The sequence below is a fragment of the Peromyscus maniculatus genome, chromosome 1 (assembly GCF_049852395.1).
Source record: "Peromyscus maniculatus bairdii isolate BWxNUB_F1_BW_parent chromosome 1, HU_Pman_BW_mat_3.1, whole genome shotgun sequence".
Classification (NCBI taxonomy): Eukaryota; Metazoa; Chordata; class Mammalia; order Rodentia; family Cricetidae; genus Peromyscus; species Peromyscus maniculatus.
Genome location: NC_134852.1, coordinates 156,962,637 through 156,976,427, shown reverse-complemented (window position 1 = coordinate 156,976,427; position 13,791 = coordinate 156,962,637). Strand labels below are relative to the sequence as shown.

The 13,791-nt window shown below is 53.5% G+C and overlaps 1 protein-coding gene across 1 annotated transcript; it reads right to left on the bottom strand.

Moving 5' to 3' along the window:
* Positions 1-4,984: 4,984 nt before the first annotated feature.
* Positions 4,985-6,717, bottom strand: Pold4 (DNA polymerase delta 4, accessory subunit). Its single transcript, XM_006980550.4, has 4 exons — positions 6,418-6,717; positions 6,030-6,119; positions 5,717-5,828; positions 4,985-5,367 (listed from the first exon to the last, which is right to left on the bottom strand). Exons 1-4 carry the CDS (start codon positions 6,512-6,514, stop codon positions 5,343-5,345), a joined length of 324 nt encoding a protein of 107 aa, XP_006980612.1. The 5' UTR covers positions 6,515-6,717; the 3' UTR covers positions 4,985-5,342.
* Between the last annotated feature and the right edge of the window lie 7,074 nt (positions 6,718-13,791).

Here is a 13,791-nt window from a genome sequence, read left to right as displayed (position 1 = left end):
TTCTAGTGGAAGATCCACCTCAGCTCCCCTCCCCCATCTCTTTCCCCAAACCCACCCCCTCAAAGCCCGCCAAACACAGCTCCTCCTCCAGAGATGCTCAAGACCACTCCCACAGGGTATAAAAGCTGCACCCCAGAAAACAGACAGGTGTTTTTCTGGTCTCTCGTCCCCGTTTCTCGGGGGTGGGGTGGGGTGGAGAATCACCTGGGAACACTTTACCCATTAAACCAGGGCTTTTTCTCATTCGGTCTGACTGGGATTGCTGTGTCAGCGGAGAGGCCTATCAGGGTGCGAACCCCTTTCATCAAGTTCACAAAAGCCACTGAACGCCCCCCCCCCCCACACCTTTCCGTTTGCTCAGCCCAGAATGATGCCATTCTCTGCTTGCCAGCCTTAGCTCACCCTTCAAGGACTTGGTGTTAGGAATTATTGCGGGGGGGGGGGGGGCACGGACCTGAGGGTATCCTGCCTGTGCAGGGAAACATGCTGGGCAGATGCATGCCATGCGGGCATGCACATCCCAGATGCTGCATCCACATGGAGAGTTTATTATAATACAGAGATGAAGGGAAAGATAGGAAAGAGGGAAGAGAGAGAGGTCAAGGGTGCGCACCTCGTGGGAGGAAAAAGCAGAACATAAAGAGGAAGGGGAGGAGTTTTTCCTTAAAAGGAGGCTGTTACGTCAGGCTGCAGGATGGCGCCAAGGGGCGGGTCAGAACGTTAACACTGATACCTCTCATTTCCTCCAGGTGAGTACTTATTACTGTCACATAGTGCTGCTCAGACTGACCTAGGCTGCGACAGATGTCAGAGGCTTATGAAACCAGCCTTAGGCCACACGAACACATTTTCCTGAAGGGTTCATTTATTCTTATGTTAAAACAACTATTTCAATGCCGGGCGGTGGTGGCGCACGCCTTTAATCCCAGCACTCGGGAGGCAGAGGCAGGCGGATCCCTGTGAGTTCGAGGCCAACCTGGGCTACCAAGTGAGTTCCAGGAAAGGCGCAAAGCTACACAGAGAAACCCTGTCTCGAAAAACCAAAAAAAAAAAAAACTATTTCAGACATATCCTTGGAGTCTAGAGTCAAATATAAAATTGGCTGATTTTGTTTATTTATTCATTCATTCATTTATTTTGTTTTTTGAGACAGAGTTTCTCTGTTTAGCCTTTGCTATCCTGTAACTCACACTGTAGACCAGGCTGGCCTCAAACTCACAGAGATACACCTGCCTCTGCCTCCTGAGTGCTGGGATCAAAGGTGTACAGATTAAAAATTGGCAGATTTTAAAAAGACAAAACCTCCAAAGCTACACAGAGAAACTCTTTCTTCCCCCCCAAAAAAAGACAAAACACAGAACTGAGAATACTCAGAGACTGCGTCGGTGCTGCAGTGGATGGTTTAAGAGGCAGGGACGCTGTGAGCCCAAAGACTCGGACATAAGAGGGTAAGCAGGGTAACTCCAGCCCAGCAGGAGGCGCCATCTGCACTGGAGGCTTCTGCAGGATGGTCGCTCTAGGCCCCTACCCCAGACGCTCTGCTTCCTGGGAACGGGCACCTCTATGTCTTCAGACTCCTAGGTTGCCTGGGGGCAATGCTTGTATTACACGAGTTTTTTGTTTGTTTGTTTGTTTTTTAATTGTCCCCATATGTAGGTCTTATCTCATCAAGTCCATCCTAAACATCTGGAGTGCAGGTGTTTGGCTAGCCTGGTGGGGCAGCTGTGAAGGCTGGCTTTGCTGTTTGCTGACTGTGCAGAGCATTTTCCCTCTCAGCCTCAGTTTCTTTATCTGTAAAGCACAGACAATACTCAGCTAATGAGGCTGTCCTCCGGCCTCAACTGGTCACACGCGTGAAGTGTTGAGCCAGCAGGAAAGAGTAAGCCCTTAGCAGACCTGCCACCCTGCTGGCGGTGCCAGGCTCTCAGGGAGCATCTGCTCCTCCAGCATCGCCCTCCCTCACGGCACCCCTCCTCCACCCAGACTGCATGTTCACAGTAGGTTCACCTAGAGTTTCCAGACTTCCCTCCCTAACACTGATCCCACTCACACAACTGCACACATCCTACCGTGGGGCGGGCGCCCCTCTTGATTGTATATACTGTGTAATTAAGCTGCTGTGCGGCTCCATCTGAAACAAAGGACAAAAGCAAACTGTTCCTTTGATCTCGTCCGCGTTCTAGCCCCCACTCCAGTCTCCACTCACAGGAAAGTGTTCCTCGAAGGACTGCCATGTGCTCACATGGGCAGCACACACTAACGTTGGAATGGAGGCTGGCATGGAATCTGTGAGCACCCCAGATCTTTCTTCCTCATAGTCCTCTGGTGGAGCCAGAAGCCACCTCTGCCGCCGTCCCTTCCCCAGCATAATACTGACTTTAGCCATGAGCCGCAGCGAATCTTTCCCCCTTTCCAAACAAACCCAAACCGACAAGCTCCCTGTGTCCAGCTCTCCAGGCAGCCTCTTGCCATCACACCACAGAGCTGTTCTTACCAGTGTCCAGGGACCTCTGTGAGCCCGAATCCAGCAGGACCCTCTCAGATCGCATTTTCCCAGCTTCCTGGGAACAGCTAAAGGCTGAGACCCTCTGCAGAGACTCTCAGACCCCCTCTATTGTCTGGTCTTCCCATGGCTCTACAGGCTCCTCCCACCCCATCTCCTCTGCTTTATTCTCCCATTCTTTGGCCTAAGTGTGGGGCTGGGCTGTCTGTGGATCCCTCTTCTCTCTCTACCCCTCCTTCCCCCCCCAACCCCCCAGAGATAGCGTTTCACTGTGTAGCCTTGGCTGTCCTGGAACTCACTCTGGCCTGGAACTCATAGAAATCCTCCTGCCTCTGCCTCCTGAGTCCTGGGATTAAAGGTGTGTATCACCACCACCCGGCTCTCTATATACTTAATATATTGTTAGACTGATTGACTGGTGGATTTTTCTTTAGACTTTTTAGAGCCTGTCCATGTAGTCCTAACTGTCCTGTTAGTCTCTACATAAACCACGTGACCTTGAACTCACGCAGATCTTGAGTTTTTGGAGAAAGGTCAGATGGCTTTGAAATTTCAGTCCTGAATCAGGTTCTAGAGTGTTGGGGTTACCATGAGTACCACTGTGCCCAGCTCATTCTTGTGACCTTAAATGCCATCTGAAAGTTCCCCAGAGTTAGATCTCAAATCTCAGACCTCTCCAGACTTCCAGATTTACCGTATCTTCTGCCTACACCCTATCTTCACTGGGATGCGTTGCAAACACTTCAAATGTAACATATTGACTGGGGGTGTAGCTCAGTCATAGAGCACTTGCCTATTATAGGCAAGACCCCAGTTCCACCCACAGCACTCCCCCAAAGCCACAATGTCCCGGTTCCCTTCCTGCTCTCCTCTCCCCACGGTCCTCCCTATCACAGTGCTCCCTATCACAGTGCTCCCTATCACAGTGCTCCCTGCCACAGTCCTCCCTATCACAGTGCTCCCTGCCACAGTCCTCCCTGCCACAGTCCTCCCTATCACAGTGCTCCCTGCCACAGTCCTCCCTGCCACAGTCCTCCCTATCACAATGCTCCCTATCACAGTCCTCCCTGCCACAGTCCTCCCTATCACAGTCCTCCCTATCACAGTCCTCCCTGCCATAGTCCTCCCTATCACAGTCCTCCCTATCACAGTCCTCCCTATCACAATGCTCCCTATCACAGTCCTCCCTGCCACAGTCCTCCCTATCACAGTGCTCCCTATCACAGTGCTCCCTGCCACAGTCCTCCCTATCACAGTCCTCCCTATCACAGTCCTCCCTATCTACTACGGGATATCTGGTCTTCTAGTCACTCAAGCCAAAACCTGGGGAGTTATTCTTGGCTCCAGTCCCTCGAATCCAATCAAGATCAGCAACCCCCAGTGGTCAGTTGTCCCCTCAAAATCAAATCTGGCCCCTTCCTGCCAGCTCCATCTCCCCACCCTGCTCCAAATCACATCACTGTCCCCCTTCCAGACAGCCTTCATTAGTCTGCTGAGCAGAAGGCTTTCCCCACCTGCCTGCTTCCCCAGCTCCACAGACTGTTTCCACCCACAGCTGCAGTCATATTTTCAAAACATAGGTTCAGTGATGTCATTCCGTAAAGCCACCCTGGTGTCTCCTCTCGCTCCCTGTAAAGCCCACATTTCTTATCACGGTCTGCAGTGCCCGTGGGACTGGCCTGCCACCTGTCTGGCCTCACTCCCGGCTGTCTCCCCGTCCCCTGTGTTCTGACCTTCACATTCTTGTGTGGGTAGGCTGGAAACGTTCCTGCCGCTGAGCCTGCCTTCCCGTCATTCCTTCTGTCTGGAACACTTACACAGGTACGAGCCTTCCCTCCCTCCTTCGTGTCTCTTCTCCAACGCCATGCGGCCCTTCCTGTCCACCTCCTCCCAAATGTCACCTCTGCATTCTCTGACGCCCTACAGACCCCTCACCCTGATCGACTAAATGTTGACCACCACATGGCATGGAACTAATTTCCATGCTCGTTTTGTTCCGTTTCAGTGGTAGTAGCACCCCGTGGAGAGCTATGGTGCCAGGAACTTAATAGTTGCTCATAAGCTGGGCACGTCAGGCAGGTTTTTTGCTGTCTTGTCAGGGACCGTGACGCAGAGTGCTTTTCTAAGTATTACCAGGGGACACTGAGACTGTTCAGCTCTTGAAAAGACTGCCTTAGAAAGACAGATATGGAAGCCTGGTGGTGTGGTGACACAAACCTTTTATCCCAGCACTCAGGAGGCAGAGGCAGATGGATCTCTGAGTTCAAGGCCAACCTAGTCTACAGAGAGCTTCCAGGACAGCCAGGGCAACACAGAGAAACCTTGTCTTGAAAAACCAAAAAACCAAACCAAAACAAACAAACAACAACAACAACAACAAAAAGCAGGCATCACAAAAGCCTAGAGCTGGCTCTCCTGCCCGCTTACAGTTTGGGAGCTGCCGGGCAGAGTAGAGCCATAGTAAGGGACTAAAGGTCAGGATTTCAGGCTCAGTATACTTTATTGTAAGCATCAGTGAATTCCTTGATTCTCATCTGCCAACATCTGGCTTTGTGCCAGGCTGTGCTGGATTTACCACACCACAGGTCAGAGAGTGTGGCAAGCATCTGGTGGTCATGATTGGGCTCTGGAGGTGTTTGGCTCCAGCTACACAGGTTCTCGGGAGCATCAGGGGCTTGTTGCTTAGACAGATGAGAGGCTGAACCAGGGAGACCTCCACAGTCAGCCTGATGGTTCTCCAGAGCTGAGCTGAGCAGAGCAGAATCTACCGGCCATGGATTCTCTCCTGAAGTTCTTGGTGGCTAGGAGGTGTTAAGGGAAGGACAACCTAGGTGGTACTTCAGAGTGGGTAGAGATGCCAGAGGCTGTGGACGACAGGGTGGGAGGAGGGATGCAGAGCAGAGTCAGTTCTGGTCCCTGATGGACCTCAGCAGTCCCTAACTACTGCCTCTGGTTCTGCGGCTTTGCCGAACCCCTCGGTACTCACAGATAGGCCCATGGCCCTGTATACACTCTTCCCCCACCATTAGCTCGTAAGGTAAGGATCACTAAAGGGGTCTATCTGGAGCCAGGGCACCTGGAAGACGCTTCTTGCTTGTCAGGAGGGACCCCTAGGTCTGTACCCTGTCTCCTAGCCAGGGCAGCCCCTACGCAGGGGTGGTAGCTCCTGGAGAAGGCCCTGGTTCCCCTGAAAGCTGATCGGTCTGTCCTGACCTGCATTGGAAGCGGGGGTCTTCAGGGTGTGTCTTCAGCACCTGGTGCACCTCTAGGGGGGGCTTCAAGCCCATCTGCTCTGCCCGATGCCAGCGTTGAAGCCGTGTGATACCTGCCAGGGCAGAAAGAAGACTCAGCATGGGCAGAAGAGTTCAGGCGAGAGAATACAGAGGGCCGTTTCTTGAGCACCACACACGTCAGTCTCAGGAGACAGTGTCCGAGAGTTGGGCAGGTACTTGGACTATTTCTGAGACACATTGATGACAGATCTGGTTCAGAGGTGTGCCTGATGGGCTGGAGGTGGGGTTCTCACCTGTGCAAGGCCCATACTGCCAGGCCAGGTCAAACTGCCTCAGCAACTCCAGCTCTGCGTCCTCCTGGCTGAGGGACTGGGTGTCTTCCCCTGCAATAACATGGGGCTCCTCAGGGCCATCCAGGCCTTTGCCCTACCCTGGAATTACAGCTGTGCCACTGTGTCCTGGCTATATCCTCACTCATCTGCCTTTGCCATCCTGCAGCCAGACAGCTCATCGGAAGTGCGAGCGAGACATGCCAGCTTCCCCTACTAGCCGACACACACACACACACACACACACACACACACACACACACACACACACACACACACACACACACACACACACGAGTCCTTTCTGGTCTTTGCTTGTCCACTCTTCCTGCCACTCCCACATTTCAGAGACCTAGCTCTGGTGCCAGCTCCCCCTTGCAGTGCCCAGGGGGCCCCTCCCTCTTCTTCACAACAGGGTAGGAGTCAGTGATGAGCCGCTTCCGGCCCATGGCGGCCACCCAGGCAGGCGGAGCAGGAGGCAATAGCGGGAAAGAAAAGGCAGGGCAGCGGGCCTGTGAGAGACAGCTGCTGAGAGTGAGAGAGGGCCAGAGAGCGATGGGCCAGCGATGGACAGACAAGTTGACCCAGACAAGCAGAGAGAGGAAGTCCCTAGGTTCCAGAGAATGACGCCTGTCTTCCGCCCCCACAAGCACGCAAACATCAGAGACCTAAGCAAATGGCAAGCGGCCTTTGTGGGGCGGGGCCCTACCTCTAGCCAATGGCAGTGGGCAGAGGGCAGGGGGCGGGGCAGCTGCTGCTGCGTTCGCGGCGAGGAGCGCTTAGGCGGAACCAAGGACCTGTCAAGATGCCCCAGACTTCACCACCTCCCCTGGTCCCTCATTGGTCCACTCGGGTCCCCAGGGACATATAGAGAGTTATCCTCGGCCTCTCACTTCCCGTTTTTCCTTCCTAGGCAAATGTTCTTTTCAGCCTCACTAATCCCCGTGGCCAGTTTGTAAGTCCCCTGAGCCCGGCTGGAACCTCTTACTCCTGCTGGTTGGCCCCCAGAGCGTTGTGGGATCAGATCTGTAGGTCCAAAGAGAGTTTGGACTAATCCGGGCCCTTCCCTGCTCCTACTGGCCCCAGGAGACCTGGCTGGAGAAGCCCACGGGCTCAGAAGGCTCCTTTCTCACAGTCTGCTGGCAGAGACACTGTCCACCCAGCCCAGGCATGCGGTTGCTGTGACCACTGTCAGGCCCGACAGCCTGCCGCTGTCCACTTTGCTAGTCAGGAAGATTCCATTCCAAGCAGGACGCCAGAAGTCTAGTCCCATGGGTTCAGATCCCCAGGCTGTTTTTTTTTTTTTTTTTTTTTTTTTTTCCTTTTTGGTTTTTCGAGGCAAGGTTTCTCTGTGTAGCCCTGGCAGTCCTGGAACTTACTCTGTAGACCAGACTGGCCTCAAACTCACAGACTGCCTCTCAGAGATCTGCCTGCCTCTGCCTCCCGAGTGCTGGGGTTAAAGGTGTGTGCCACTACCACCCGGCATAGATTCCCTAGTTCTTAATTGACAGACCTGCTCTGTTTCTTATGAATGTGTATATGGGCAGAAAATAATATCATAAACCTTACCCTCATATTGGACTTGCCATGTACCAAGTGCTGTCCTAAGTGTTTCCCACATACTAACTCAAAATAGACATCAGAAGAGTTTTGTGCCGGGTGGCAGTGGCTCACTCCTTTAATCCCGGCACTTGGGAGACAAAGCCAGGCGGATCTCTGTGAGTTCAAGGCCAGCCTGGTCTACAGATTGAGATCCGGGATAGGCACCAAAACTACACAGAGAAACCCTGTCTTGAAAAACAAAACAAAACCAAAAAAAAGAAAAAGAGAAGAGTTTTGCAAGAGGGTGTAGGTCAGTTGTGATCAGGGTTCTTAGTAATCCTGTGTAACTACCCTCCCTGTGCTCCAGAAGCTCACAGGCTTGCAGGGTAGAGGGGCATCCAATGGTCAGTCCTGGACGGGAGAGCAGAAGAAAGAACTCCTCAGAGCTAGAGGAGGATGGTAGGCATGGGGAGAAGGCCTCCAGGAGGTGGACTGCTGTAAACAGTGTCTCTCAATTCTCCACCCATGACCTTTGTCTTGGGGCTCCTCTCTCATCGCTGACTCACCCTGACTGCCACCTCCCCCTCACCAACTTCCTGGCAGCGGGTGAAAGTGCTGGCCAGTGGGAGTCTGGGAACCAGCGCTGGATTGACCCAGCACTAATCACCCTCTGGAGATCCCATCCAGCTCTTCCTTCCAGGGGCGCAAGGTCTAATGATGGCTCCTTGGAGGCCCGTGCCCCCGCTTCTCTGAAGCTCTGAGATCTGGCTTGGCTAGCACTGAGCCTCTCATGTGTGTGGCAACAGAGAAGAAGATCTCTAGCGAGGAGCCCACCAGTGGCGAGGAGAAGGCTCTGTCTCCAGGGGCCTCCCCTGGCCTGGCCTTCCCCATCAGCTTCTTGAGGAGGAGGGACTGGAGGCAAGCTGCAAAGACCTGGAAGGCCCTTCTCTGCCCCATTGTTTGGATTGGCCCAGGTCTGATCCCCCCATCTGTCTCTTGGACAAGTGGGGCCCACATCCAGTGAGAAGGTACCCTGCAGAGTTGGGGAGGGTGACAGGGAGGATTCTCTACCAGGAAGGGAAGGGCATAGGTGTTAGGTCTGGTCAGGCTGAGTGCTCTCTAGTTGGCTAGCTCCTAGGCTCTGTGGGACTGACCACTCCTCCCTAAAAGGGCCTCAGAAAGGGACTCTGGGACCGTTCCCAAAGGTATGTGGCACCCACTTCCTGAGTCCACAAAGCCCTGAGGGAGCAGGGAACCATGGGTGGGGCAGACCCCTCCTCATTCCTGGTCCCTCCCACCCCTGAAAGCTGATAGCCGTGGGGCCTGCCACCGCCCAGGGAGCGTGAAATGGGGTGTGCCGCTGGGCGGCCACAGCAGCTCCCACTGTGTCTGGGCCCATTCCCCTCTCTCCTTTGGCAGCCCCTGACACCCCAACCTGCTCTGTGGAGGGCCACCCCTACCTGCTTCCTCTCCCAGCTCTGCCTGGCCCAGACCCAGCTAGCCTCTCCCACACTGTCTGGAAAGATATCTCCCATGGGCTTTAGCTTCCCTCAGCCCCAGAGAGAGGTCCAAAGTGTTTACCTGAATGCAGGGACCCTAGGACTGGCCTTCTGGCCTGGGGTGAGGCAGCTCTCCCTAGGAAGCATGCTCTTTCTCCCAGTCAGCACTGAGGCCATCCTGGCCTGCTCAGCATCAGATGGTTCTCTGAGGTGTCTGGGGAAATGACTAGCCCTTGGCCTTCTATCTTTGGATGTTTCCCTCCATTCTTTCCTAATCTCATCCTTTTCTCCTCCCTGGAACACCTTACCCGACACAGGCAGCTTCCCGGGCCCATCCACCAAACTACTGTTCAGTTCTCAGATTGGAGACCAGGTTGGTAGTCTGAGTTAGGGCTCAGTTCTGAATTGTATGCAAAGTATCCTTGGTCAGCACTGAACCCCCCCCCCCAAGCCAGTGATGGAACTAGTAGCAGTTAACTCTTGCACCTTGGAAAATACTTAAAACCTTGTCATGTCCAAGGTCAAAGTCCTGGGGAGACGAGGAAAACAAACAATGTGAACAGAGAAGGCCAGCGCCCTTCTGGGGCTGAGACTCACTGCTGGCTACTCCAGTTGGAAAGCAGGTTCAGCATGGCTTCCCTCAGTGCGGCAGCTGGGGTGGGGTCAGCCCTGCACCCACACAAACACATCCTGAAAGCCCCTCTCCCCAGTCTAAACGGGCTTGTGGAGAGCGCCAGGTGGAGCTGAGAAGATGGGGCACAGAGGAGAGAGAAGAGCAGCTCAGTGGGGATGGAAGGGATACCCCACTCTATCGCTCTCTTTAACCCCACCCCTTCCTCAGGCCCTGCCACTCCCCCTGAGCAGGAGGTCAGTCCAGCTCGGGATTCCAGGCAGCCGGATGAACACCCCAAAAGCTTCTTCCTCATCCCTCCCTTCGTTCCTTTCCCGTGTGCCACATCCCCTCAGCAGCCCCTTCCTGGTCTCTCTGCCCTCTCAGACACAGCTCCTTAGCCTGCTAGGTTCTGGGGTTCATGGATTTAAAGGTTGGGAACCTTGGAGAATAGGAAGGCTTCCCTGGGTCTCTAGTGTCCTTTCTGCCCTACCCAGGAATTTCCTATACCCACTCTGATCAGCTCCCCCTTCACCTGGGTCAACCAAGAGTTCAGAAGAAATTCTGGGAAGATTTGAAAAAGCACCCTTCTGATCATTCCTCACTATGGCCACCAGGTGTCAGACTTTGTCCAGAAGGGACGAGGTCCCGGCTAGTCCCTAAGAGCCACGTCCTAGAGGTCAGGCAAGCTGGGGAGGGACCTCCACGTTATCTCTGAACTAGTCAGGCTACGAACCCTGGAGGTTAAGATAAAAAGGACTGGAACCCAGACCCACGGCTCTCTCACAATTATCCCCCCACTACCTCTGTCTCTACTCTGCTGCAAGGGTTTTGTCTCCTCCTACTAGGGAATTTGGATACCAGGCTGAGTCAGGGAGCTCAAGAATCCAGAGGACAAAGGCAGGGATAATTACCGCTCCAGAGAAGAAGGGAGAACTCAGAGGAAACAACCGTCAGACTATGCAGCCAGGCCTGAACCGCTGACCTTTGTGCTGGAGGCTGGGGGAACACAGGACCGCCCTCTGCCTTCTCCATTTTGGGTAGCTGTGGCAGTGGCAGCTGGTGAATGTGTTTGTGTAAGAGAAGTGCTTGGATGAGTTCCCTCGCTGCTGAGGGGTCCCTGTGTCCTGGCTGCTTGTCATTCTCTGGTGAGCTATGATGAGTCGCCCCTGCCCAGATCCTCCTCAGTGCTGGCCCTTAGCCTCTAGGAAGCTGCCTCTTCTCCTAGGTACCGGTTTTGTCTCCCGTGCATCTTCTCAGACACAGGTGCATCTCCAAACACTTAAGACGACAGCGAGGTTTCCAATACATATGTGTTCTCTGGAGACAAGGAGGGCGTCCACCCCTTTCTTCTCCCCTCCTGCTCCCCCCCCCCAAGGACACAGGGCTTCTGGAGACCATGCATCTAGGCAAGAGGTGGGGGCAGAGTAAGAGGGGGCACTTTTCAAGATTAAGGACCAGCAAGACAGGATTGGCAAAGTCAAAGTCGGGACATGAGGGACCCCAGGGCACTGGCAGTGGGGTTGTGGAGCAGTTGTGAGCTGTTGTGCCACACACTACGAAGGACCAAGAGCAGGGAGGGAGTGGACCGGAAGAGATGCTTCTTGTGGGGAGCGCTGGAATCCCACGTACAGAAAGCTGGTGTGGGCTTAGTAGCCACGGGTGAGAACAGGTTCAGAGAGAGCGTTTCAGAGCTTTAGTTCTCTCTCTCTCTCTCTCTCTCTCTCTCTCTCTCTCTCTCTCTCTCTCTCTCTCTTCTAGTTTTTCAAGACAGTCTCTTGTAGCCCAGGCTGACTTTGATTTACTATGTGAACGAAGGCTGGCCTTTGAATCAGCGATCCACCTGCCTCTGCCTCCTGAGTGCTGAGATTAAAGTCGTGCACAACTCTTTTTTGTTGTTGTTGTTTTGTTTTTTGTTTTTCGAGACAGGGTTTCTCTGTGTAGCTTTGAGCCTTTCCTGGATCTCACTCTGTAGCCCAGGCTGGCCTCGAACTCACAGAAATCAGCCTGCCTCTGCCTCCCGAGTGCTGGGATTAAAGGCGTGGGCCGCCGCCGCCGCTGCCCTGCTCACTGCACAACTCTTAAGTGTGGTCTTAAGAGTCAGAAGTCCAGAGAAACCAACGCACAAGTCTACCTGGACCCTTCAGTGTCATAGAGGGAGGGCGCTGTCTCCAGAAGCCCTGTGTCCTTGCGGGGGAGGAGCAGGAATGGAGAAGAAAGGGGTTGACACCCTCCTTGTCTCCAGAGAACACTTATGTATTGGAAACCTCGCTGTGCTTGGAGATGCACCTGTGTCTGAGAAGATGCACGGGAGACAAAACCGGCACCTAGGAGAAGAGGCAGCTTCCTGGAGGCTAAGAGCCAGCACTGAGGAGGCTCTGGGCAGGGGCGAGCTGTTGCTGGTTTGGTAGGAAATGCCACAAATGGGACTCACAAGAAAAATGTGTCTGCTCAGATCACTTGGTTCTTCGCAGCAAGCACCTGGATTCTCTCCTTTTCGTCTCTTCAGTTTGTACCCCAAATCTCTCCTTTCAGCTACCACCCCCACATTTGGCAACAGCGTGTTTAGATCTCTTCTCTTTAAAACAGACAACAATAAGCCTCCCTTGATACTCTCCCTTCATGACAGGGCACTGAGAACATGTATACACTCCTGCGCTTTTCACACTGTATCTTTCTTGGACTCACAGTTTGATGTCTGCCTCTCACCTGCTATTTCAAGGGTTCGTACGTGGTGGGCACGGTGGCACATGCCTATCATCCAGCCTCAGGACACTGAAGCAGGAGGATCACTGTGAATTTAAGTGAGCCTAGTCTACATAGCCCCCTACATCCAGAAACAAACAAATCGCCTGTACTTTCCCAACCGCCCTAGTGTGTTTTCAGGAGCAGCCAGCAGAAACCTCCACTTCCTTCTCTCAGTTTCTGTGGAGCAGGAGACTGCTGATCAGCTCTCAGCTTCTAAAACTCTCTTGTTTTGGACAGGCTTTATATCAGTTTCCATCAAATTACCAAGGACTTGACTGTCAGGAAATACACTAAAACTCTGGATGTATGGCTAGGCAGTCCTGGAGCCTGCCCTCAAAACGCTGTCTGCCTGAGGAGACTCACTTGCGTCCTGCCCTGTCTCCTCCACCTGTCCAAAATCGTCCCACCTTCTGAGAATGGTTTTGAATCCCACCCTGTGCTGTTTTCAAAGAGTGCATGAGCGTTTGCTGGACCGTGCGATAAATACATCAATAGCTTCAGGCACTGCTCCCTTCCCAAGTGCCACGGCCTAGACCCTTCACCACATTAGGTGCAGCCCTCTGTGTTAGGTTTAGTTTTGCATGTGTCTGCCTGCTTGACTTCCTACCCTTCTTAAGATTCATTGGTTCTCCTTTTCAAAACATCATGTGGGTCCCAGAGATAAAATTCAGGTTGTTTGGCTTGGCTACAAGCGTCTTTACCCACTGAGCCCTCTCGCCGGCCCATCGCCTAGGTCTTTCTCCATTAAGCAAATCCGCCTCGTGGCATCCTAGCATTTCTGGGAGATGGTCCTGCTCCCTTTTTTAATTGTTTTGTCCACCTTACAGAATTCACCTTTAGGCTGGAGTCTGAGCTGGGTGCTAGCAGAGGGGCGAAGAGCAGACAGAGCATGGCGGTGTAGGCCTGTTAGCCTGGCACTGCGGGGGTGAGGGCAGAACTTCAAGTTCAAAGGCAGCCTATGCCAGAGTGGGAAAAAAGATGGGGGAGGAAAAGGAGGGAGAGAGAGAGGAGAGGAAGAAGAGGAGAGGGAGGAAGGGGGGGAGAGACAGAAGGAAAGAAGGAAGAGAGGAGGGGGTACTAAAGAGAAAGACCTGGAGCCTCGCGAACTCCTGGGAGAACCTCTGCTTTCCTTACTGCCTTCCTCCTCGCCCCTGTAATATTTCCGTATCACAAGCCAGGACGCTTTTTCCTGTGTGTAGAGAAAGCCCTGCCTGATGCCCTTTCTAGTGTCTCAGGCAGAGGCGGAGTCTTGTGAGTGTCTGCACAGGTGTCTCAGTCCATGGAAGCAGGGCCTGTTCCACCCGGGGCCAGGTGACTCCAGGACATG